Source organism: Rhinolophus hipposideros, assembly GCF_964194185.1.
Source record: "Rhinolophus hipposideros genome assembly, chromosome: 10".
Lineage (NCBI taxonomy): Eukaryota > Metazoa > Chordata > Mammalia > Chiroptera > Rhinolophidae > Rhinolophus > Rhinolophus hipposideros.
In genome coordinates, this window is record NC_138056.1 from 34,248,534 (window position 1) to 34,275,372 (window position 26,839).

At 40.4% G+C, this 26,839-nt stretch overlaps 1 protein-coding gene across 1 annotated transcript; it reads left to right on the forward strand.

The window, feature by feature from the left end:
- Positions 1-3,416: 3,416 nt before the first annotated feature.
- Positions 3,417-8,142, forward strand: LOC308503626 (mas-related G-protein coupled receptor member X2-like). Its single transcript, XM_081063054.1, has 2 exons — positions 3,417-3,500; positions 5,687-8,142. The coding sequence occupies exons 1-2, from the start codon at positions 3,490-3,492 to the stop codon at positions 6,705-6,707; spliced, it is 1,032 nt and encodes a 343-aa protein (XP_080919180.1). The 5' UTR covers positions 3,417-3,489; the 3' UTR covers positions 6,708-8,142.
- The last annotated feature ends 18,697 nt before the right edge of the window (positions 8,143-26,839 follow it).

Sequence of the window (26,839 nt, forward strand, 5' to 3'; positions counted from 1 at the left end):
AAAGGACAGAGACAGCTCACTGCAACTGAATGGCAAGGTGACTAATGGCCAATCTCACAACAGTCACAATTGCAGCCAAAGATAGTGACTGTTCAATGTGCTGGAGGAAAGGATATGGCCTCCTACAAAGCTATGCCTGAAAAGATCCTCTTTAGAAAATGAGGGGGAAACTATGAAATTTTCAGGCAGAGAAAACCTGGAGCACTTTCACCACCCACAGACTTTCACAAAAGGAACACCTGAAGACTGTGTTTTGAGGAATACAAGATATGACATGGGAAATGGGGAGGTGAGCAGAACATTGTAGCTTATGGGAATACTCTTGAACAAACACTAACTATTGAAAACAATAGTTGTTTAATATCTTGGGGGAAACAGAATCAAAATGAAGTCCTGGGACACAGTAGTTTGGGAGGAAGGAAACAGAGGCTGAAGCTCTCTAAGGTCTCGGTGTGGTTCATCAGGACGGCAGACTCCTGGGGACAGTAGTGGGGCTTGTCCACTGCACCAAACAATGTCCAAAGCAGAGGAGGGGAGAGGGGCTGAAATACAATGTGCTGGTTAATGCTGTGTCCAGCTGCAGGGCTGTAACTACTGGGAAGGAAGGGGCACATTACGTCTTCACCTAAAAACAAGATCAGGTTTTCCTCAGCTCAGAAAGGGCACCTTTTCCTAATCTGTATAAAGATGATAGAAGTAGACGCCTTTGTAGGTTAAAAACACTGATTGCCTTGAGACTTTACATAAATATGTTAAATACCTACAATTTATTGCCTGGAAAATAGACGTAGAGATAAAATTTCCAGACAAATCACGAGAAACAAACATCTTCCATAAAGTCAGTGATTTCTGAGTGGAACAGAAGTACTTTCAATTTTTCTCCTATTTTCCCATGAAATCTTATTCCAGTTAAAATGGGAGATAGAAATAATAATAATAATAATAATAATAACAATAATAATAATAATTTAAAAATAAAATAAAATGAAAGATATAGAAATGTGTTTCTTGTAGGAGGAAGATTGTAATGCCTGCTGACCAAAACCTCAGGTCTGGGCAGTGTCTCCTACCCGTGCCGGTCTGTGTGAAGAGCCTCATGTGAACAACTGCCCTTTTAGGCCAAATTTTGCTTGGGACACCAAGCACATGATGGTGCCACTTTCCTCGTGCACTCCCTGACACAGGGAATTAGGCGTTTTGATATTTGGGAATCTGAAGGTGCACATATGCAGTGCAGTTTCAATAAGCCTTTCTCACCTAAGCATGTTTTAGCATTTTTTGTTATGTTTAAGATACACGGGTTATCTAGGAACCGAGTTAGTTATTTTCCTATTAGGTTGCTAGGGTTCTTCCTAACTAATGTGTAGGAGATACATAAATATTTACTTATAAATAACAAATATATTAAAATTTATATGTCAATATAAATTAGGATTTTGTCCAAACATGCATTGTAAATGCTTTCTCTACTTCCTTGTTTGACTTTCTAATGTTGGCCTTTTTCCATGGAGAAAGAAAATATTTTTAATTATAATTTTTCAATCAATATTTTTATTTAAGGCTTGAGTATTAGGTCAAGGTTAGGCACAAAGTCCATAAGCTTACAGAATAACTCATGCCCCTTTTTTTTCCCAATTCTGTATGATTTTCTTAGACATAATAATAATCCATCTTAAATTTAACAGGGTGTAAGATCTGAGGTATGATCCCTGATAGGTTTTACACTAGATGGCTTCCAAATGGCCCAATAACACTTATTAAATTGTCTATCTCCACCCTTCACATTTGAACTGGCCCCTTCATCATAGACTGAATTCCATATGACCTGTGTTTGATTCCTGAGACTTTCTGCCTGCTGTTTTATGTTAGCATTGTTATATTCCCGAGACTTCAGGGTAGTTTTGTAATATTTATTAAGGCTAGTTAATCCTCATGGTTTCCTATTATCTTCAGAATAAGTTGCGGTTACATTTTACTATGGTTTCTAAATTTTTTTTTTCATATACAGGAAAGCTATTGGTTTCTGTACATGAATTTTGTACTCAGCCATCTTTCTGAACTGTCAGCTGATTCTCGGGGTTTTCACATGGACTATCTCTCTTAAAGCCACTCTTTCAATCTTCCCACCCACTGGAACCACACCTGTAACGATCAGCAATGACTCTATGTTGTGTATCCCAAGGTCAAATATTAGACCTCATCTCACTCACTCAGTGCCTCACAGAGGACTGACACTATTGCTCACTCCCATCTGCTGGTATCAGTTTCTCAGTTCTGTCTCAGGATACTGTGCTCTCCTCATTTACCCCTCCTTCAGGAGCTCCTTCTTACTACTGTGTTGGCTGGGTCCTCTCTTCTTCCAGGGGTCTGCAGGGTGGAGGCCCTAATGCTGACTCTCCAAACCCTTCTCCATCAGCACACGGTCCCAGGGTGAGCTCTCCCACCTCCTCTGCAAAGCCCGAGCACAATCCTGAGCGTTATTCATCACTGCATCTACCCTGCCTGGAACAGTGCCTGGCACAGCACAGGCACTCAGCAGTGCTGGGTCAATGCAGAAATGAGTGAATGAGTTTTCTGCTTGTTTTAATTGCTTCATAGTTAGTTTTTAAAGGAAATAACAGGTAACTGAACTTGGCTGGAGCTCGGGCACATGAAAGGAAGTCATAGGACCTAAAGCCGCAAATAACGGTTCTCCCTAGATCATCTACAATAATCCAGCAAACAAATATCCTAAGTAAAGAGAGAAAGGGAACAGACACTGTGTGTGGTGTGCTAAATTTCTTATCCTTTATGAGGAAACTCAATAAACTCTGTTGTCCACATTGATAAATCAAAACTTGAAACATAGTTTGATCATGCAAAGCTATAAAATGACTCCTAAAAAAGCTAAAAATGGAAACTGTAAACATCGTTTGCTATTGGGGAATAAGATGAAGAGAAACTTTGCATTTCACTTTATACACTTTGGTGTCCTCTGCAATAAAACGAAAGTGCATACCTTACTGAGTAAATGTGAGTAAATGTGAGTAAACGTGAGTAAATGTAGAAAGATCAGGTGAGCCAGGCCATGCAGGGCCCTGAATGTGAACCAAAGTATTCTTTAGCTGTGGGATCTCACATAGCCCGGTGGGTGGGCTTCCTGCACAGGCTCACAGTGGGCAGCAAAAGGCTCAAGAACAGGCATTTCTCATGGGGAGGGGGACGCATGGGGAAGGATGGGAAGAGGCCAAGATAAGTGGTTGGAGTCAGGGCCCACGAGAAATGTCTCGTGAGGTGCTTGTCTCACACATCTCCAGAATCTCATTGGCTAGTGTCCCCTGTGCAGGAAATCACAGGGGCTGTCCAGCATCTTGATAAGCCTCTCTTAGTCACCAGGTTTCACTTTAGCTCCTGCCGGCAACTCCTACCCAGAGGGTAGAAAAGTATTCTGCGCTGTTTGTCTTGCCCAAGAGAGCTCTTCCTTTTCTACTCACCACCCTCAACAAAAAGATGGTGCTAAGGTAAGAGTTTGCTCACAACTCTCTTCTCTCAAAGGCAGTGTTGTTTTCTCGCTCTTAGTCCACATGGTACGATTTCATCTTGGGGAGGAGCCGGCAGGGAGCCATGGGCACCCATCAGTGAGAGTCAGAACACGTGAGGCTCCCTCAGGAAAGCTTTGGGCGCTGGGAGCTTAGACTGTGGGAGGTCCACACGGGGCCATACAGGTTCTGTCTGCTTCTGTTGTATCTCCCTAGTTCTCGCTTTCTCTCCAAACATTTAAATGTGCAACTATAGAGAGCAATGTTTTGCTAATTTTAATTTAGGGAATAGGATATCAAGTAGACATTGCTTTCAAAGGCTAATTTGTTGTTAATAATCTCACTTTTCACAGATTAGCTTGCTGTTCAATGAGGTTTTTCTTTGTTAGTTTCATCCTTGTATCTGGCTTGCCCCAGCAGAAACTAATAGGGTCATTCTGGAAAGTTCAATAAAGAAACAGTGTAAAGGTGCAGGCAGGACTAAGGGAAATCTGTGAAGGATGCAAGGACCTCTAAAGACAAGTCATAAGAGGGAGGTGTTACCATTCTGTGTCCTGATGGGGAATGGAAAGGAGAAGTTACCAGAACTCAGGGAGGGAGGTGGGCGTAGCTGTAGTTGTCACTGTGACAGTAAGAAATGCCACCAGACACAGTCTATGTCCTTAGGTAGAGTAATAAAGCCACTGCTGACTCACAGCCTGGCAGCAGAGGGCCAGGGAGTTAAAAACCCTAAATCACCCTCCTTCTGCTCTAAGTTACCTACCACTGTCTCCTTTAAATTGAGAGCAACCAGGTGCCAGAGTAAAAGGGAGCCCATCCATGAGACAGTAACGTCTCCTATCCAGACACAGGGTAGAGCAGAGTAAATGGAAATAAGACTCAATGTCACAGGAGAATATCCATGTCTTCTTATAGCCTCTTCACATATACTTTTCCTGGTACCAACCCTCAATGATTGGATCAATTTCTCATTGTATCTCATTTGTTTGTTTGTTTATTTGTTTGACTGTTTGGTTGTCCTTCCCTATCTGGTTTTTTGGAATAACGTCTCACTAGCATCATAAATGCCTGTGAATAAAATGCACACATTTTTTTTAAAGGTGGGGGTACACAGGTATTTATAAATATTTTAAGTTTATGATTTTGGATGCTATGCAAAGAAAACTATTATAAGAGCTCCTTTGCCACAGAGATAGGAAAGACAGTTCGGGGAATACAATCAACAATGTTGTAAAGATTATATAGGGTATCCGTTGGACACTTTTTTTTTATTAGGCAGACACTTCATGGATGGTTTAAATGTCTGACCACAGCAGTGTACACATCATGTAAAAGCTGAATATTAATGAATGTCAACTATAATTATATACATATACAGTAATAGGATGTGGAGTACAGCAGAGGGAATAGAGTCGATGGAATTGTAACAGCTGTATACATGACAGAGGGGCAGTAATTGGGGAAGGTGGGGTATCATTTTGTGAAGGGTGTAGATGTCTAATTATTATGTTGTTTTTAACCTGGAACCATTTTTCTTTTAATAAAGAGTTCCTTAAAGTGGGTCCCACACACAGAGCTAGACTGAGGCACACAATGGATAGGAGAATTGTACTTCCTGTCATGATAAAGCTTACACAACGGGTCATTTCTAACCCTGGAGTCCTGGCCAACTCACACCTCTAATAGAAGAGGTCACAATCTCTTCATGACCCTAAATCATGATCTCCTTTCTGGTGGATGGACACCCTCTGCCACTGAGGTAGCCCATAGATCATGCCTTGGGCTTCCAGCTTCCTGCCCTCAAAGGAAATCTCAGTCCCAGGGCAGATGGAAAGCTGAGTTCAGCCTGTTGTCATCCACATAACCTGTCCAGACTTCTCTTCTCTTGCCTGCAGGAGATATGTCATGACCCTCAGCAGAAATGTTTGGACCATAGAATGATGTCATGTCTGAATAGGGTCCCTCTTGCTGTAGAGACAGTCCTGGCTTTAGACTCAGAGAGAACTGGGTTTAAATCCAGGTTCCAGGACGCCAAGGCTGTGTGTCCTTCAGGAAGTACCTTAATCTCTGCAAGCCTGCATTTCCCTCCTCTGGAACACAGGGACAGTAATTCTCCTGCAGCAGGGTGGCCGTGAGAGTCAGGTGCTCAAGTCTTGTTTCTGTTCTAGTGGCACCAGTGGAGGGATCCTGAGCGTGAATGCAACGGTCACAGCTCCGGGGATATCACTAACGCCGATCAATGAAAGTGACCAGGACATTCTTCTAATCATCACGATGGGGGCACGGATCTCAAACTGGCTGATGGCCATCATAGCCCTGGTGGGGCTGGCAGGAAACGTGGTTGTGCTGTGGCTCCTGGGCTTCCGCATGCGGAGGACCTCCTTCTCTGTCTACATCCTCAACCTGGCGGGAGCCGACTTCCTGCTCCTCTGCTGCCAGATTACACATTCCCTGCAGACACTCACCTACTACTTCCGTTCCATCTCCATTTCCATCCTCAGATTTTTCATCACTATGTTATTCTTTGCCTACATCGCAGGCCTGAGCTTTCTCAGCGCCATTAGCACTGAACGCTGCCTGTCTGTCCTGTGGCCCATCTGGTACCGCTGCCATCGCCCCAGACACACCTCGGCTGTCATGTGTGCCCTGCTCTGGGCCCTGTCCCTACTGCTGAGCATCCTGAATGGGAACTACTGTGACTTCCTTTTGAGAGATCATGTCGAAGGTTGGTGTCAAGTATTACATCTCATCACTGCTGGGTGGCTTATTTTCTTATGTGTGCTTCTCTCAGGGTCCAGCCTGGCCCTGGTGACCAGACTGCTGTGTGGCTCCCAGCGGGTGCAGCCGACCAGGCTGTATGTGACTGTCCTGCTCACAGTGCTGGTCTGCCTCCTCTGCGGCCTGCCCTGGGGCATCTACTGGTTCCTCAGATCCTGGATTTCGCATCATGCAGATGTGCTCTATGATTTTCTTTTCATGGTTCCACTTCTCGCGTCCTGTGTGAACAGCTCCGCCAATCCCATCATTTACTTCTTCGTTGGCTCATTCAGGCAGCGATGGAGGAAGGGAAGGCAGACCCTGAAGCTGGTTCTCCAGAGGGCTCTGCAGGACACTCCGGAGGGGAATGAACATGGAGGACGTCCTCCTCAGGAAACCCTGGAGATGTCGGGCAGGATTCTGATGTCCTGATTCAGAGTCTTGCTTTGTTCAGACACGTGGGTTTAGAGAACCAACTTTGTTCCTATCAGATTGGGAGGTTTCTTAAGTCTCTCAGCCTCTGGGAATATGAATTAAAACAATGAACATGATAGTCCTGTTGATGAGGATTAAGTGAGACTGTGCCCGTTAAGCACACACGGGGTGCAGGGTCTCAGGATGCCTTACCCAGGACGCTCACCCCACCTCCTTGGGAGCTTTGCCAACGCTGGGGTCCAGGACTCTTCCCACTTTTGAAGAATCCCACCTTCAGTATGAGCTAAACACAGTGCAGAAAACACCAAATTTCTTTGATCATTGAACTTGATAGAAACTAAAAGAACATTAGATCGACAAGATTCTGTGGTCACTCTCCTACAATCTGTCACTATAAATTAGAGAAAGAAAGCTCAGTCCAGCCCCAAAGAGCAGTGTTCTTTGTTTTTGGCAGGCCTCAGAAAAGCTCCCTAGCATAGTAACTGTTGACTGAATAAATGAGTTAATGAAGGATACACGATGATTTTCAAGTCCAGTCTGTGCTAAATCTCCAGATTTAGCCACATTTGAGTCATCATCTTAAAGTTTATGGCTTTCACCATTTTCACCCTTTTTGAACATGAAGTTAAGATTTATCACCAGATAAATCAATGTCAAAGCTCATTTAAGGTTTCAGGTAAGTTGTCTTCAGTGTTTCTTTTCAAGTGCCCTCCAGCAGAATCCCACGTGCTCCCTCTTTCCAACCCTTTGCCTCTGCCCTGAGTGTCCCTTTCTGGAGACTCTCTAATCCTCCATGTCAGGTTTCCAATGGGTCTTACTGGACTCTATGGCTTCCAAGGACAGCTTCTGTTTCAAATATGCTTTTCATACAAAGACCTCTCAACACTTATTAAGCATATTTCAGTAAAAAAATTTAACTTACATATTCTCTAAACAAATATATTGAGTTTCAATGTTGGCCTTTTAAACATCTTTAATACAAGTGTTATTAAGACAGAGTGTTGCCCAGATCATCAGTTCAACGAGCTTGTGCAGTGATACAGTCACGTGACGCAAACCCCAGTCAACACACGTCCTATTTTCAGCACCTCTGAAAGTCCTCTCATGTCCCGCCCAGTCATTCCTCCTGCCACAGAGGCAAACTTTGTTTCTACTTCTGTCACTGAAGATTTGTTTTCCCTGACCTTTGACTTTGTGTATTTAGGATCATAAAATGTACTTTTTCTTCTTACCTTCTTTCACTAAGCACAGTACTTGTGAATTTTACCCATGTCGTTACATTGCATGTATCAGTAGTTTGTCCCTGGTATGAAGCTGAGTACTCTTTCATTGTATGGGTGCACCACAGCTTATTTTCATATTCATAGGTATATGAGTAGCATTCCATATATAGAAAACTGTTGTGAATAAAGCTTCTTGAACATTCTTATTCAACTTTTTCTGGACAGATGTTTTCATTTTCCTTGGATAAATGAGCTGAAGAGAACTTGGTGGGTCGTACAAAGACGTATGCTGAACTCTGTGAGAATCTGCCAAACTCTCTTTTTTTTCCCACTGTGATTGTCCTATTGCACATTCCCACCAGCAATTATGCAAGTTTCAGTGGCTCCACATGCTCCTGAAAACATAGCATTGCCAGTCTTTTGAATTTTACTCATTCCAATCAGTGTAAAATTGGTATCTTCTTGTGTTTAATTTGAATTTCCCATCTCACTTATGAAGTGGAGCATCGTTTCATGTGCTTACTTTCTGCTTCTACTTTTGATATTGAAGTGTGTGTTTAAGTTTTGCCCATTTTTATTGTGTTTCTCTTTTTCATCATTTATTTGTAGGAGTTTTGTATATGGACAATGAGTTCTTTGTTATTTGTGTATTGTAAATATTCATCCTGTCAGTGGTTTGCTCATTCGTTTTTACAGAATTTTATATTATAGAACACTTATAGATTTAAAGAGAAATTGCACAGAAAGCACAGAGGGTTCCCATACACTTCCTCTCCCCCATATCTACTCTTCCACACAGTTTCTCCTATTATTAACATCTTCTATTCATGTGGCACGTTTATTAAATTTGATGTATGAATATGGATACATTATTATGAACTGAAGTCCATAGTTTACATTAGCATTTACTCTTTGAGTTGTATAGTTCAATGCATTTGACAAATGCTGAAGTACCATTATAGTATCATACTGAATAGTTTATCTATCTCCAAAAATGAATTGATACCTCTGTATAGTTTTTTCTTTTTCTTTCTTTCTTTCTTTCTGTCTTTCTTTCTGTCTTTCTTTCTTTCTTTCTTTCTTTCTTTCTTTCTTTCTTTCTTTCTTTCTTTCTTTCTTTCTTTCCTCCTTTCTTTTCTTCTTTTCTTCTTTCTTCCTTTATTTTTACATTTATTCTGCCAGGTGTTCTGTGAGCTACCTGGATCTGTAGTTTGATCCTGTCAATATTTGGAAAATACTCAGTTATTATTAGTTCAGTTGTTTCTTCTCTTTCTTTTTCTCTTCCTCCAACTATGACATTCCCATTACATGTATGTTACAACTTATGTAATCATCCCACCGTTTTTGAATATTATAGTATCATATACAAGAGTTCCTGTTTTCTCCATATTCTTTTCTCTTTTATTTTCAGTTAAGAATTTTCTGTTAATACAGAGGGTGACAAAAAAATACACATTATGAGAAAGAAAACAACTATTAAAATTATAATACTCAATACATATTAATAAGAAAAGATGAACACAAGTCACCTTTAATTTCTGCAATTAGAAGAGGTGCTCAAAGTGGTGACCATCAGTGTCCAGACACTTCTGATTACTGTGAACTACTGCTTGAGCATAGGTATCATCTCTGAAAATGTGCATAGATTTTTGGGGCACCCCCAGTATATCTTAATGTTCACTGATTCGACCAAGTCCATATCTATTCTACTGGTGAGCTCACGACAGGCATTCTTCAGTTCTGCTACCACATTTTTATTTCTAGTATTACCACTTTCTTAGAGTTTCCATCTTTCTGCTTATATTGTTCCTCTGTTCTTGCATATTGTCCATGTTTTCTATTAGAACCCTTAGCAAATTAATCACAGTTATGTGAATTCCCAGTCTGATCATTCCAAATTCTTGGCCATAACCTAAATTCTTTACATCTTCTACGTGAACTCAAATGAGCCTGTTATTAATACTGAAAACTTAACAAGTATAATATAAGCTTATTATTCAAAGCTTAATCATAACTATTGAAAGAACACAGAAGAAAACTTGAACAAGTTATTCCATCTGGAGAATAGGATTCTGGAAGAATTAGACCATTTCTTTGCTACACATGTATGTCAATTGGAAAGAAGATGTAAGCCTGCATGCATTACTATGATTATAAAGAAAAAGGGTGGAGAATGAGGGAGTTCTAACATGTAGCATATAAAGACCCTGAATTTTCCTCTTCTGAGGACTACAGTGAATATACTGCTTCATATAGACTGGTGCCTCCTAAAGAAGTGAGGGCTGATTAAACAACCCTGCACAACAAATGATAGAGGGAGCACATAGAGAAGGTAAAAGAGACAGCGACATGGTAAAGATAGAAGCCTCACACTGAACATGCAGACCTGCCATAATGAGCTTTCAAAGTGGGGGCCAGGTGCAGTTCACATTGAACAAACATCAGTGTAAAGGGCACTGAGACTATCCATGAAGGACCTCCATTAACTGACGCTAAGAACCTGCTAAACAGGATGGGAACTGCTAAAATGGTCCAGGATCCAAGATGCCAGAGAGCACCATTATTTTTGTTCCCCTCCACCTAGATAAAAAGGTTGGGAGCTAAGTCCAAATTCTCTGGCCAACCTGCAAGACCACCCCAGCATGCCCTAAACCCATAGCCCACACTACCTCCACCTCCTGTCAGCCTTGCTGCCAGGGCTGCCCCAGAAGCAATACCCCAGAATGTCTAAGCCTATTCCATTTCTATTTCAAACTCTGCCCCACCAGAGCACACCTGAAATCAACATGTCCCACATCCAATCCAGATTTAGCCACCCAACTCAACTTCTGCCCTGCCACAGGGATCCCTGAGCCATATACCATATGTCATATCACTCCATACCCACTCGAGTTCCATTAACTACCCCACCCATTCGCTGGCCCACAGTGACATCACTGGGAAACCTAAGCCTCTTCCCACCCAGCTCCTGTGGCCTGCAAAGCCATAGGCAAACACACTCTACACAAGGCGTGTTCCTACACAAAGTCACTTTTTGAAGACCAGGAGAGGTAGCTGCTTCATAGAAACAAACACTGAAACTCAAATAAAATGAGGAGACAGAGGAATATGTTCCAAATGAAAAAAAAAAAAAAAACTCAGAAAAAAATCCTAATGGAACAAAATAAGGAATTTACCTGACAAAAACTCAAAGTAATGATCATTACATGATTAACAAACTCACAAAGAGAAATGAAGACTACAGTGAGAACTTCAAGAGATAGAAAATATAAAAAAGAACCATTGGACCTAAAGAATACAATAACTGAAATGAAAATTACGCTATAGGGAGCCAACAGCAGACTAGAGGACACAGAAAACGAATCAGTGACCGGGAAGACAAAATAGTGGAAATCACCCAATATGAACAACAAAGAGAGATTTTTAAATGAGGATCCTTTAAGAGACCTCTGGGAGAGCATCAAGAATAATATTACTCACATCATAGGGGTCCCAGAAGGAGGAGAGACAAAGGGGCAGAAAACATACTTGAAAAAACAATGGCTAAAAACTTTCCTAACCTCACAAAGGAAATAGAAATCCAGGCGCAGGAAGCACAGAGTCCCAAACAAGAAGAACACAAAGATATACACACAAAGACATATTATCATTAAAATGGAAAAAAATAATAAAAATAAAAAGACCTTAATGGCAACAAAAGAAAAACAACTAGTCATATAGAAGAGAAACCCCATAAGGCAATCTGCAGATTTCTCAGCAGAAACTTTGCAGGCCAGAAGGGAGTGGAAGGATGTATTTAAAGAGCTGAAGAGAAAGAACTACCAACCTGGAATACTCTGTCCAACAAATTTATCCTTCAGAAATGTAGGACAAACCAATTCCCAGACAAGCAAAAACTAAGGAGTTAATCACCATTAAATTGGCTTTACAAAAATGTTAAGGTTGCCTCTGTTAAATAAACAAAAGGTCATAAGACAAAACAAAGAAAATATATGAAAGAAAAAATTATCACTGGTTAATAAATAGTAAAGACAGTAGATCAGCCACCTAAAAACTAGTATGAAGGTTAAAAAGCAAAAATAACAACGTCAACTATAACTACAATAAGTAGTAAGGGACATGCACAAAAAAATATCTAAACTAACATCAAAAACATAAAATAGGTAGGGAAAACAGCAGTTTTAAAATGTGTTGGAACTTGAATGTCCATCCACTTAAATAGACTGATATATATATATATATATATATATATATATATATATATATATATATATATAAATTTCGTGTTGATCACAAACCAAAAACATACAACCTATACAGCACAAATAAATATAATGTAAAGAAACTTTAGTGTTTCTTTAGAACACTAAAGAAAACCAGCAGACCACAAGGGAAAAGTTTAAAAGAAGAAGAAATAAACAGAGGAGAACTACAAAAACAACCAATAAACAACAAACAAAATGGCAATAAATACATATCTGTCAATAATTATTTTATATGTATCTGGACTAAGTGCTCCAAACAAAGACAAAACGTGGCTAAATGGATGAAAAGAAACCCACCTATATGCTGTCTATAAAAGAATCACTACACATTGAAAGACACACACAGACTGAAAATGAAATACAAATAAAAAGGAAGTTGAGGTAGCAATACTCATATGACACAAGATAAACTAAAATAAAGACTGTAACAGAGAAGAACATTACATAATAAAAAAGGAGTCAATCCAAAAAGAAGATACAACGTTCATAAATATTTATGTACCAACATATATCAAGAAAATATTAACAGACATAAAGGGAAAAATTGAGAGCATGCAATACTAGTCAGGAATTTAATATCCCATTAATATTAATACATAGATTCTCCATACAGAAAATCAATGAGGACACTTTGGCCTTAAATGACAAATTAAACAGTATAGGAGAAGAAGGTAACATGGATGACAACATGAGGCACTATAAGAACAGTTTCCATGTAAAAGTTTATGGTTAAATGGAGAAGATAATATACGAAAAGGGGATGCTGTCAGTGGAAAACAGAGATGGAGGAGCCAATTCATTCGCCACCTGACAACAGAAAGTAATGAGCTGAGTCAACAAAATCCAGGCACAGGGCTTCTGGAAAACCATTAGGAAGGATCTTCATTATAGGGTCAGAATGGTCACGTAGCAAGAGTGGCTGCGTCCATGACCAGGGACCTACTACCTAGTCCTGGAAACCCTTAGAACACAAAAACTGGATATCCACCAAATCTTCTCATGACCATTGTCACAAGTATATAGAAGTATTTACAGTGGACTTCTGAACAAAGCGGGGCTAGAACTTCGATCCCCTGGACAGTTGATAATCTGAGTATAACGTTGATCCCCAACAATTTCACTACTAAAATTCTACTGCTCCCCAGAAGCCTTACTGATAACATAAACAGTCGATTAACTCATATTTTACATGTTATACATATGGTATTGTCACGCAGGGGACCCTGCTCGCTGCGCCATTTGTCGTGCAGGGTCTCAGCTCCCACTCCCCGCCCAAGAACGCAGGACACGGTAAGGCCAAAAAGGAACACCCATGGAGCCATAAGTAGGGGAGTCAAACCAATATATTCTCGCTGGCGTCTGGGCTGGAGACACAGGAAGCAGGATCTACATAATCTGCCTAACAGCAGTCCGCGCTTGCCAGCCACCATCTTCTTGCTAGCCCCCATTCCTCTCTGCTAGCGTAGCCACAGCAGTTATATCAGTGGCCAATGGCCTACGGGTTACAGCTGACGGCCAACTAGCCACAGCTGCTGGCATCTGATCACAGTTGATGGCCATTTACTACCCGAGCCAGCACCTTTCTATTGTGAGGCCGAGAGCCTGGAAACTGCTTTTTGGGGTTCTGTCCCCACAGGTATACTCTATTCTCACAATAAAGTGATCTAAAGAAAAGAAAACATTGAAGTCTGGGTTGAAAAAAAATGGCGGTGTGAGGTGAGCCTCTGTAAAGCTCCCCTGGAATTTACAACTAATCGAACAACAATAACTCCACAAAGGACTCCCTGCACAGAAGACAGGCAGGACGAAAAGGCCCACTACTAAATTCACCTAAAGGTGGGAGAATCGCGCCAGCGGGGGAGGAGGGAAGGGCAAAGTGCGGAGACGGGGCTGCGCGGACGCAGGACGCAGACCTGGCTCAGTGCTCCAAGCTCGCTGCATCCCGGAACTACTGCAGCTGCGGGAGAGGGAAGAATTCAGACTGCTAGGGCTCCGCTTACGGCCCACAGGACTGAGGGGGCAACATATAACACAGCTGAACCCAACGCTCACGGCAGAGACCTCGGAGCAAAGACTGAGGGAAGAAGGCTGAAAACGGCGGTTTAAGCCCTCACTGCCGAGCGGAGAACGGAAGCCTTAGGCACTGAGACTAGCCGCCCCCTCCCTACCCTCCCAGAGCTCGCCCCACCCCCAACTGCCCGGTGCTAGAAGTGATAAAGTTGTAGTGTCAGATAAAAAGGACAGGATATTTGCTGTTCTGAGAACTGTGGACCGCAGACACAGATTCGCAGCCCAACTAGTTCCGGCAACTAGGTCCGAGCTGTGGAAGCAGGACCAGCTGTGGTGGTGGTTGCCGCCATTGCTCTGGGCCACCTCTCACAACTCACCCTGCCCCTGGCCCCACCTATCTGGGCGGATCGCTGCAGGACTAAACAGAACTGCTGAAACATACAGGCTCTGAATCTGGTGCAGAAAGAGCTTTGGAACTTCAAAAGCTCTCCGCATCCTCGCAGTGACGTGGCGCCCTATGACCCAAGCGAACTGTTAACAGAGGAGAAGCCCACTTCCTAGGGAATTCCCCCATTGTGGGAGAAGCTGGAATAGTGCAGAGAAAACATTGCACTACTATGTGAGAGAGGGAAAAACAGGCTGCAGTCGGAGAGAAAATAAAACATTCTGCCAACAAGTACTGGAAAACAAAAGAAAGACCTCTTCCTATCAACCTGTTGCAGAAGCCACTCCTGTAGATGTCTAGGAAGAGAAATTCAGTAAGTGCCATGAATAACCAAGGCAACAAGACAGCTCAGAAAGAAAGTGAAAAGTCTCCAGAAAAGGAACTTAAAGATAAGGAAATATGTGACTTAAATGACAGAGAATTCAAGATAGCAGTTCTGAAAAAAACTCAAGGAGATGCAAGAAAATACAGAAACACAATTTAATGAACTCAGAAACGCAATCAAAGAACAACATGAGCATTTTACGAAAGAGATTGAAATTTTAAAAAAGAACCAAATGGAATTTCTGGATATTAAGAACTCAATAGAAGAAATTAAGAATGAAATAACCAGCTTAGGTAGTAGAGTTAACCAGATGGAGGAAAGAATCAGTGACATCGAAGATAGAAACCTGGAAATTACACAGATGGAAGAAGAAAGAGACTTGAGACTTAAAAGAAATGAAAGAACTCTACAAGAACTTTCTGACTCTATCAGAAAGAGCAACATAAGAATAATGGGCATACCAGAAGGAAAACAAAGAGAGAAGGGAACAGAGAATATACTCAAACAAATTGTCGATGAGAACTTCCCAAACTTGTGGACAGAACTGGATCCTCGAATCCAAGAAGCAAATAGAACACCTAATTACCTCAATCCCAACAGGTCTTCTCCAAGGCACATTGTATTGAAACTGTCTAAAATCAATGACAAAGAAAGAATCCTCAAGGCAGCCAGGGAAAAGAAGACAGTAACCTACAAAGGAAAACCCATTAGATTATCATCAGATTTCTCAGCAGAAACTCTACAAGCCAGGAGGGAGTGGAATCAAATATTCAAACTATAGAAAGAGAGAAATTATGAGCCAAGAATAATATACCCAGCAAAGATATCCTTTAGATATGAAGGAGGAATAAAGACCTTTCCAGACATACAGAAGCTGAGGGAATTTTCTAATACACGACCTGCACTACAAGAAATACTAAAGGAGGCTATTTGACCACCATCAACAGGGACAATTTGTGGCAACATAAAAAGGGGGAGAGTAAAGGCCTGAACCGGAATATGGGAATGGAGAAAGTAAGCGTGCTGAAGAAAATGGAATACTCTAAATATCAAACTTTCTTTTACATAAACATAAGGGTAACCACTCAAAAAAACTCCAGAACTGAAATATATACTGTAATGAAAGAGGAAACAGAGGGAAACATCATAGAATACCACCACACAGAAATAATAGACAACAACAAAAAGGCAAAGAAACAATGGAGACACAGCCTTACCAGAAAACTAAAAATAGAGTGACAGGAAATTTTCAAGTATCAATAATCACCCTAAATGTAAATGGACTGAACTCACCAATAAAAAGGCACAGAGTAGCAGATTGGATCAAAAAACTAAACCCAACCATATGCTGTCTCCAAGAAACACATCTCAGCTACAAGGACAAGCATAGACTCAAAGTGAAAGTGTGGAAATTGACACTCCAAGCAAATGGTACCCAGAGAAAATCAGGTGTAGCCATAATGATATCAGATGAAACAGACTTCAGGGTGAAAAAGATAACAAGAGACAAAGATGGACATTTCATAATGGTAAAGGGGACTATACAACAAGAAGACATAACAGTCATCAATATTTATGCCCCCAATCAGGGAGCACCAAAATATACCAAGCAACTACTAACAGAACTAAAGGGAGAAATTGACCAAAACACAGTTATACTAGGGGACTTAAATACATCATTAACAGCTGTGGATAGATCATCCAAACAGAAAATAAATAACGAAATCGCAGCCCTAAATGACACATTAGATGAAATGGACATAATTGACATATATAGAGCACTTCATCCTAAAACATCAGAGTATACAATTGTTCGACTGTACATGGAACATTCTCAAGGATAGACCATATATTGGGACATAAAATCAGCCTCAGGAAATTTAAGAAGATTGAAATCATACCAAGCATATTCTCTGATCACAAGTCTTTGAAAATGGATATCAAATGCAAAAAGAAAGCAGGAAAAAACACAAATATATGGAAATTAAACAACATACATTAAAGAACGACTGGGTCAAAGAAGAAATTAGAGGAGAGATCAAAAGATACATAGAAACAAATGACAATGAAAATACATCCTACCAAAATTTTGGGGATGCAGCGAAAGCAGTTTTAAGAGGGAAATTCATATCGTTACAGACCTATCTCAAGAAACAAGAAAAATCCCAAATAAATAACCTCGTATTACAACTTAAAGAACTAGAAAAAGAAGAACAAGTGAAACCCAAGGTCAGCAGAAGAAAGGAAATAACAAACATCAGAGCAGAACTAAATGAAATAGAGAACAAAAAGACAATAGAAAAAATTAATGTGACATATCGCTGGTTCTTTGAAAAGATTAACAAAATTGATGAACCCTTGGCTAGACTCACTAAGATAAAAAGAGAGAAGACACTAATTAATAAAATCAGAAATGAAAAAGGGGAAGTTATCACGGACACCACAGAAATACAAAGGACCATCCAAGAATACTATGAAGGACTATACGCCACCAAATTCAATAGCCTAGGAGAAATGGACAAGTTCTTAGAAACATATAGCCTTCCAAGGCTGAACCATGAAGAACTGGAAAATCTAAACAGACCGATCACCAGTAACAAAATTGAATCAGTCATCCAAAACCTTCCCAAAAGCAAAAGTCCTGGACCAGATGGCTTCACTAGTGAATTCTACCAAATCTTCAAAGAGGATCTAATACCAATCCTGCTCAAACTTTTACAAAAAATTGAAAAAACAGTACTCCCTAACTCATTTTGTGAGGCCAACATTACCCTGATACTAAAACCTGGTAAGGACAACACAAAAAATGAAAACTACAGACCAATATCTCTGATGAATACAGATGCTAAAATCCTAAACAAAATTCTAGCAAATCGAATACAAGAATGCATTAAAAAGATTATTCACTACGACCAAGTGGAATTCATACCCGGGCACAAGGATGGTTCAACATCCGCAAATCCATCAATGTGATACATCACATAAACAAAATAAAGGACAATAATCATATGATTATATCAATTGATGCAGAAAAATCATTTGACAAGATACAACATCCATTTATGATTAAAACACTTAATAAAATAGGTATAGAAGGAAAATACCTTAACATAATAAAGGCCATATATGACAAGCCCTCAGCTAATCTCATAATTAATGGTGAAAAGCTGAAGCCCTTTGCTCTACGTTCAGGAACACGACAGGGCTGTCCCCAATCACCTCTGCTTTTCAACATAGTGTTGGAAGTCCTTGCCAGAGCAATCAGGCAAGAGAAAGAAATAAAAGGCATCCAAATTGGGAATGAAGAAGTTAAATTGTCACTCTTTGCAGATGACATGATGCTATTTATAGAAAACCCTAAAGACTCCACCAAAAACGTATTAGAAACAATCAATGAATACAGTAAAGTTGCTGGCTACAAAATCAACGAACAAAAGTCCATTGCTTCCTATATACTAACAATGAAATCTCAGAAAAAGAAATACAAAAAACAATTCCTTTTGCAATTGCAGCAAAAAGAATAAAATACCTAGGAATAAACTTAACCAAGGATGTGAAGGACCTATATGCTGAAAACTATAAGACATTTTTGAAAGAAATTGAAGAAGACACAAAGAAATGGAAAGACATTCCGTGCTCATGGATTGGAAGAATCAACATAGTTAAAATGGCCACATTACCCAAAGCAATATACAGATTTAATGCAATCCCCATCAAAATCCCAATGGCATTTTTTAAAGAAATAGAACAAAAAAATCATCAGATTTGTTTGGAACCACAAAAGACCCCGAATAGCCAAAGCAATCTTAAGAAAAAAGAACTATACTGGAGGTATCGCTCTCCCTGACTTTAGCTTGTACTACAGGGCTACAATAATCAAAACAGCATGGTATTGGCAGAAAAACAGACACATAGACCAATGGAATAAAATTGAGAAACCAGAAATAAAAACACATAAATATGGACAGATAATTTTTGACAAAGAAGCTAAAAACATACAATGGAGGAAAGACAGCCTCTTCAATAAATGGTGCTGGCAGAATTGGATAGCTACGTGCAAAAGAATGAAACTGGACTGCTATCTGTCACCATGTACCAAAATTAATTCAAAATGGATCAAAGACTTAAGCATAAGACCTGACACAATAAACTGCATTGAAGAAAACATAGGTACTAAACTTATGGACCTTGGGTTCAAAGAGCATTTTATGAATTTGACTCCAAAGGCAATGGAAGTAAAAGCTAAAATAAACGAATGGGATTATATGAAACTGAAAAGCTTCTGCACAGCAAAAGAAACTATTGACAAAATAATGAGGCAACCAACTGTATGGGAGAAGATTTTTGCAAACAGTGCCTCTGATAAGGGGCTAATATCCAAAATATACAAGGAACTCATGAAAGTCAACAACAACAAAACAAACAACCCAATTGAAAAATGGACAGAGGACCTGAAGAGACATTTCTCCAAAGAGGACATACAAATGGCAAATAGACATATGAAAAAATGCTCAACATCACTAATCATCAGAGAAATGCAAATGAAAACCACAATGAGATATCACCTTACCCCAGTCAGAATGGCTATCATCAACAAGACAAATAGTAACAAGTGTTGGAGAGGCTGTGGAGAAAAAGGAACCCTCATACACTGTTGGTGGGAATACAGACTGGTGCAGCCGTTATGGAAGGCAGTGTGGAGGTTCCTCAAAAAATTACGAATAGAATTACCATATGACCCAGTAATCGCTCTCCTGGGTATCTACCCAAAAAATCTGAAGACATTTATACATAAAGACACGTGTGCTCCAATGTTCATTGCAGCTTTGTTTACGGTGGCCAAGACATGGAAACAACCAAAATGTCCTTCGATAGATGAATGGATAAAGAAGTTGTGGTATATATACACCATGGAATACTATTTGGTGGTAAGAAAAGATGATATAGGACCATTTGTGACAACATGGATGGATCTTGAGAGTATAATGCTAAACGAAATAAGTCAGACAGAGAAAGCAGAGAACACTATGATTTCACAAAGGTGTTTTCATAGAAAGGATCCTATAACCCAGTGACTTTTCGTTTCCCACCCTCAACCCCAGCATATTCTCCTTCCCTTTCTCTGACTCCAGTGTGATTCTCTATGTAACACTGACCTGCTCCCCCATCCCCCAATATACCACTTCTCAAATTGTACAGGAAGTGAGAAACCAATCTAAGGCTACTACAGATGAGTTTGCTTTCCCCCAAGAGCTGTGTTTCTTACATGTTGGGTAAATTTTAAAGTGAAATTTATCCTATCAACTATTCTTTGTCTTTATTTTGTTTTGCTTTTTTATTGACAGACATTTCTCACAGTTAAGCTTTAAAAGTGCTCTGCCCAGAAGGACTTCCCAACCCACACCTCTCCAAGTCATCTATTCAATCATTAATCCACTCATGCTTGCAGACACACATGCATGCATGTAAAAAGGAAAGGAACCTTTGCTGAGCATTGGGTCGGCTATGTCACACTGTCCCAGGCACTGGGACTCAAAGACATGTTCATCATTGTCAAAGAACCTACAGTGCAAAGGCAGAGAAATATGTCCTCGGATGTTTACAGTGCTATGTGATTAATGCTTTCTTATGGTCATATACGTGGCTGTGTGAACTAAGGAGATACCCAAATTAAATTAGTTCAGTAGAAATGGGACATTATTGGATCAAATAATTGAGTCTGCAAAAGAAGCCAGCTTCAGACAGAGTAAGATCCAGAGGTAAGTCTGCTTGGCTTTCAGCTGCTGGTGTGGCCACATGGAGTGGAATGAGAAGCCCAGACACAGGGGTAAGCAAAAACCTTCTTACAATAAACATACGTGCAAGCTCATGCAGTAAAATCAGCTCCACATGCAAAAACATACACACATACTACATATAAAACTGTTCTTTACAGGGACTTTCTAAATGAAACTGCCCTATATTCTCAACTCTCATGGCAAGAACACATAACACAAATTTTTGTGCAATGCGGAGGGACCTAGATTGATGAGTGTATCACAGTGATGAAAATGGAGTCTCTGGGAACCATTAAGGACCTGATCAGTGAGAGTCACCCTGGGAACTAGGTGGCCTCAGAGAAAGCCCTCCTTGAGGTCTCCACTCTCTTTGGTACAAAACAGACCCAAGGCAAGTGGAGGAGTCATAAGGCAGAGACGGCTCCCCAGGCACGAGGGATTTCTTAATCTTAAATTCATCACAGATAAAGGCATCTCATGTTGCACATGAGAAACTGAGGCTAAACAGTTTACACAATTAATAATTATCAAATTGAAAATATACTACTTATTATGAAACACCATAAAACCTTGGGAAATTGGTGTGCATATACCAAAGGATTCATGCAGTTCTTTCCATGTAGAAGTATAACTAGAGATTTATACTTTCGTCTATTTCAGTATATTCTCCTCTAGGCAGCCTGAGAGACTTTTGAAAGCACAGAGCTGATGAAGTCACTTACTTGATTAAATTCCTTGTGTGGCTCCCCTTTGCTCTCAGAAGGAGATTCGTATTTCCTCTTACGGCTACAAGTCGTGCATGATCTAGAAAGGATAGAATATAATACAGTTTTAGGACAACCCCAAGGTGAGAAGTCTAACCGGAGTGCCCCATGAGAAGTTGGGACATCGAAAGACTAAACCTTTAGTGTATTTCTCAATAATGATAAGTCAAACCACCAAGAAACTGCTTGATCAAGCTTGGCTCTCGGTGAAGAAAAATTCTCTCTTGAGAATTTGTAGTCGCTTGTCAGTATCGCACTATGGTCCCAATTCACAAAACCTGTGGTCTCCCTAAAACTTCAAATGCTAGAAGAGGTTTCTAGGAACACCCTGATACATGAAAGTCATGATGGTAAGTTGCCCCAGTTATTTAGCAAAAGGAAACACACATCTTGTCTGTAGGAACTCAGCCATAATTTAGGCCTCAAAGAATTTCCACAGATGAGTTCCAAGGAAAGTGGGAAGCCCACAATAAAAAAATCACAAACACACAAAAAAAACAAGGTAGCATAAAGTGATAAAAGAAACAATAGAGTGTAAATTCCGATATCCGTATTGGACGGTCAGGTAATTATAATATTGTCATGCTTAATAGTGTTAAAGACACATAAGAGAGAATTGGCAATGTGAGCCAGCATTAAGAGACAAAAATATGACCAAGGAAATGTAAACCCCAATCTCAGGGAAAACTTCTGGAAATTAATAAAATAGAAATTGGAATTTAAAGTTTAGTAGATGCAGATTCCCTCTTTGGGAGAAAACCAAGATGGCGCAGTAGGTAAACGCTGTGTTTATCTTCTCTCCCAACCACATCAAAATTACAACTAATCCACATTCATCCATTATTGAGAATCCCCTAAAATCAAACTGAACTGAAGCCTTTCAACTAAGGACGTGCAGAAGCCACCTCGAAACTGGTAGGAGGGTCAGAGATAGGTAATAGGCTGGTCCTGCACCCAAGTGTGACCATTAAAGGTCTATTTCAGCTGTGTGGGTCCCCCACCCCCATCCCAGCCCCACCCCAGGACATGTTTCCAGTGCCGGGGAGAGAAGTCCCCATAATTTCTGACTGTGAAAACCAGCGGAGATTGTGCGTGAGTGAGTCTGAGTGCAGCTGCACTTGCAGGCAGGCCTCTTAAAGGGATTGCGCATAGATTTACCCACCAAGGGAATCACTGGCTGAGCTCCAGTGCTGGGGCAGCAGCTGCAAAAGCAGCAGGGACAAATGGTGGGGAAAAGAGTTGCCTGGCTTGGGAGGGGGGGGGGGTGGATTTCTCTTGGATGGGGGAGCTGGCAGAGGCCAAGTTTTTTTTGTTGAGCCCTCCCCCTTCCCTAGGTGCATATGAAGGCGGCCTCCATATCTTATCTAAATCTCAGCAGTTAATTTGCCATACCTAGGCAATGAAACCTGGCCCCGCCCAACCCTCAGGCATTAATACAAGACCTGGTCTTATTTTAATATAAGACCTGGTCTTATATAATATAAGAGTGAGCCTTATATTAATTTTTGATCCAAAAGACACATTAGAGCTGATGGTCTGGCTAGGTCTTCTTTTTGGTGAAACACAGTAGCTGTGAAAAATAAAAAGGAAAATTTAAAGGTATGGAAAATAGAAAAGAAAACTCTAACATATGATGGATTAGACTTGTAGAAAACAATAATAATAAGCATCACATAAGAGCTAATAAGTATATACTACTTAGTATGTGTCCCTGTTCTGAACTATTATAGAATGAATTCATTAATCTTCACAACTCACCTCTAAAGTAGGCAACTATGTCATCGCCATCCTACATATGAAGAAACTGAAACAGAGGAGTTACCGCAGTTGCCTAAGGCCACATAGAGATGTGAAGCAGCCTGGCTCCAGTTTGTTTTCTTAACCACTACGTAATATTTATAGAGATAATAGCAGAAAAATGTCCAGAAATATTAAATTACAAAATTCTGAAATCCAGAAAACTCCCCCAAAACTAAATATGATGTGAAAAAGAAAGCCACTAGGCACATAATGGTGAAAGTGTATCACACCAGAGAGAAAGGAAAGCTCTTAGAAAGCACAAAGACAGCTCACTGCAACTGAATGGCAAGGTGACTAATGGCCAATCTCACAACAGTCACAATTACAGCCAAAGACAGTGACTGTTCAATGTGCTGGAGGAAAGGAAATGGCCTCCTACAAAGTTATGCCTGAAAAGATCCTCTTTAGAAAATGAGGGGGAAACGATGAAATTTTCAGGCAGAGAAAACCTGGAGCACTTTCACCACCCACAGACTTTCACAAAAGGAACATCTGAAGAATGTGATTTGAAGAATACAAGATATGACATGGGAAATGGAGAGGTGTTGCTTATGAAAATACTTTTGAACAAACACTAACTATTGAAAACAATACCTGTTTAATTTCTTGGGGAAAAACAGAATCAAAATTAAATTCTGGAACGAAGTAGGTTGAGAGGAAAAGTTGAAGCTCTCTAAGGTCTCGGTGTGGTTCATCGGGAGGGCAGACTCCTGAGGATGGTTGTGGGGTTTGTCTACTGCACCAAACAATGTCCAAGGCAGAGGAGGGGAGAGGGGCTGAAATACAACGTGCTGGTTAACGCTGTGTCCAGCTGCAGGGCTGTGACTACTGGGAAGGAAGGGGCACATTACGTCTTCACCTAAAAACAAGATCAGGTGTTCCTCAGCTCAGGAAGTGCACCTTGTCCTAATGTGCATAAAGGTGATAGAAGTGGACTCCTTTGCAAGTTAAAACACTGATTGCCTTGAGACTTGACATAAGTATGTTAAATATCTACATTTATTGCCTGGAAAATAGACGTAGAGATTAACATTTCCAGACAAATCACGAGAAACAAACATCTTCCGTAAAGTCAGTGATTTCTGAGTAGAACACAAGTACTTTCAATTCTGCTCCAATTCTCCCATGAAATCTTATTCCATTTAAAATGGGAAGATTGAAATAATAATAATAGTAAATTTTAAAAAATAAAATAAAATGGCAGATGTAGAGACGTGTTTCTGGTAGGAGGAAGATTGTAATGCCAGCTGACCAATCCCTCAGGTCGGGGCAGTGTCTCCTACCCGTGCCGGTCTGTGTGAAGAGCTTCATGTGAACAGCTGCCCTTTTCGGGCAAAGTTTTGCTTGGGATACCAAGCACACGACAGTGCCACTTTCCTCGTGTACTCCCCAACACAGGGTATTAGGCTTTTGCATATTTGGAAATCTGAAGGTGCACACATTCAGTACAGTTTCAATTATCTTTCTCACCTGAGTATGCTTTAGCACATTTTGTGATGTTTAAGATACATGGGTTATCTAGGAACCGAGTTGGTTATTTTCCTATTAGGTTGCTAGGGTTCTTCCTAATGTGTAGGAGATACATACATATTTACTTACAAATAATAAATATATTAAAATTTATGTCAATATAAATTAGGATTTTGTCCAAAGATGCATTGTAAGTACTTTTTCCACTTCCTTGTTTGACTTTCTAATGTTGGCCTTTTTCCATGGAGAAAAAAAATATTTTTGATTATAATTTTTTACCAACATTTTTATTTAAGGCTTGAGTATTAGGTCAAGATTGGGCACAACTTCCATAAACTTACAAAATTACTCATGCCCCTTTTTTCCCTAATTCTATATGATTTTCTTACACATAATAATAATCCATTTTATATTTAACAGGGTATAAAATCCGAGGCATTATCCCTGATAGGTTTTACGCCATTTTACAAATGGTCCAACAACACTTATTAAATAGTCCATCTCCACACCTCCCATTTGAACTGGCCCCTTCATCATAGACTGAATTCCATATGCCCTTTGTTTGATACCTGACCCTTCCTGCCCACTGTTTTATGTTAGCAAAACATTCGTATATTGCCGAGGCTTCAGGGTATTTTCTAAAATCTATTAAGGCTAGTTAATCCTCATGGTTTCCTATTATCTCCAGAATAAGTTGAGGTTACGTTTTATCATGCTTCTAACTATTCTTTTCTTTCTTCATATACAGGAAAGACATTGTTTTCTGTAGAGCAATTTTGTACCCAACCATCTTTCTGAACTGTCAGCTGATTCTCTGGGTTTTCCGGGTGGATATCATAACACCTGCCAATCTCTCCTAAAGCCACACTTTCAATCTTCCCATCCACTGGAACCACACCTGTCACTATCAGCAATGACTCAATATTGTGTATCCCAAGGTCAAATATTAGACCTCATCTCACTCAGTGCCTCACAGAGGACTGAGACTATTGCTCACTCCCATCTGCTAGAATCGGTTTCTCAGCTCAGTCTCAGGATACTGTGCTCTCCTCGTTTACCCCTCCTTCAGAAGCTCCTTCTTACTACTGTGTTGGCTGGGTCCTCTCTTCTTCCAAGGGTCTGGAGGGTGGAGGCCCTAATGCTGACTCTCCAAACGCTTCTCCATCAGCACTCACTCCCAGGGTGAGCTCACCCACCTCCTCTGCAAAGCCCGAGCACAATCCTGAGCGTTATTCATCACTGCATCTACCCTGCCTGGAACAGTGCCTGGCACAGCACAGGCACTCAGCAGTGCTGGGTCAATGCAGAAATGGGTGAATGAGTTTTCTGACTATTTTAAATGCTTCATAGTTACGTTTTTAAAGGAAATGACAAGTAACTGAACTTGGCTGGAGCTCGGGCACATGAAAGGAAGTCATAGGAGCTAAAGCTGCAAACACTGGTTCTCCCTGGATCATCTACAATAATCCAGCTAACAAATATCATGAGGAGAAAGAGAAAGGGAACAGATAGTGTGTGCAGAGTGTTAAATTTCTTATCCTTTATGAGGGAACTCAATAAACTCTGTTGTTCACATTGATAAATCAAAACTTGAAACATAGTGTGATCATGCAAAGCTACAAAATAACTGCTAAAAATAGTTAAAATGGAAACTGTAAACATCGGTTGCAATTGGGGAATAACATGAAGAGACTTTGCATTTTGCTTTATACACTTTGGTGTCCTCTGCAATAAAACGAAAGTGCATACTTTACTGAGTAAATGTGAGTAAATATGAGTAAATGTGAGTAAATGTAGAAAGATCAGGTGAGCCAGGCCATGCAGGGCCCTGAACGTGAAGCACAGTATTCTTTAGCTGTGGGATCTCACATAGCCCGGTGGGTGGGCTTCCTGCACAGGCTCACAGTGGGCAGCAAAAGGCTCAAAAAAGGCATTTTCCCTCCCAGGGAGGGGGACGCATGGGGAAGGATGGGAAGAGGCCAAGAAAAGTGGTTGGAGTCAGGGCCCACGAAAAGTCTCCTGAGGTGCTTGTCTCACACATCTCCAGAAT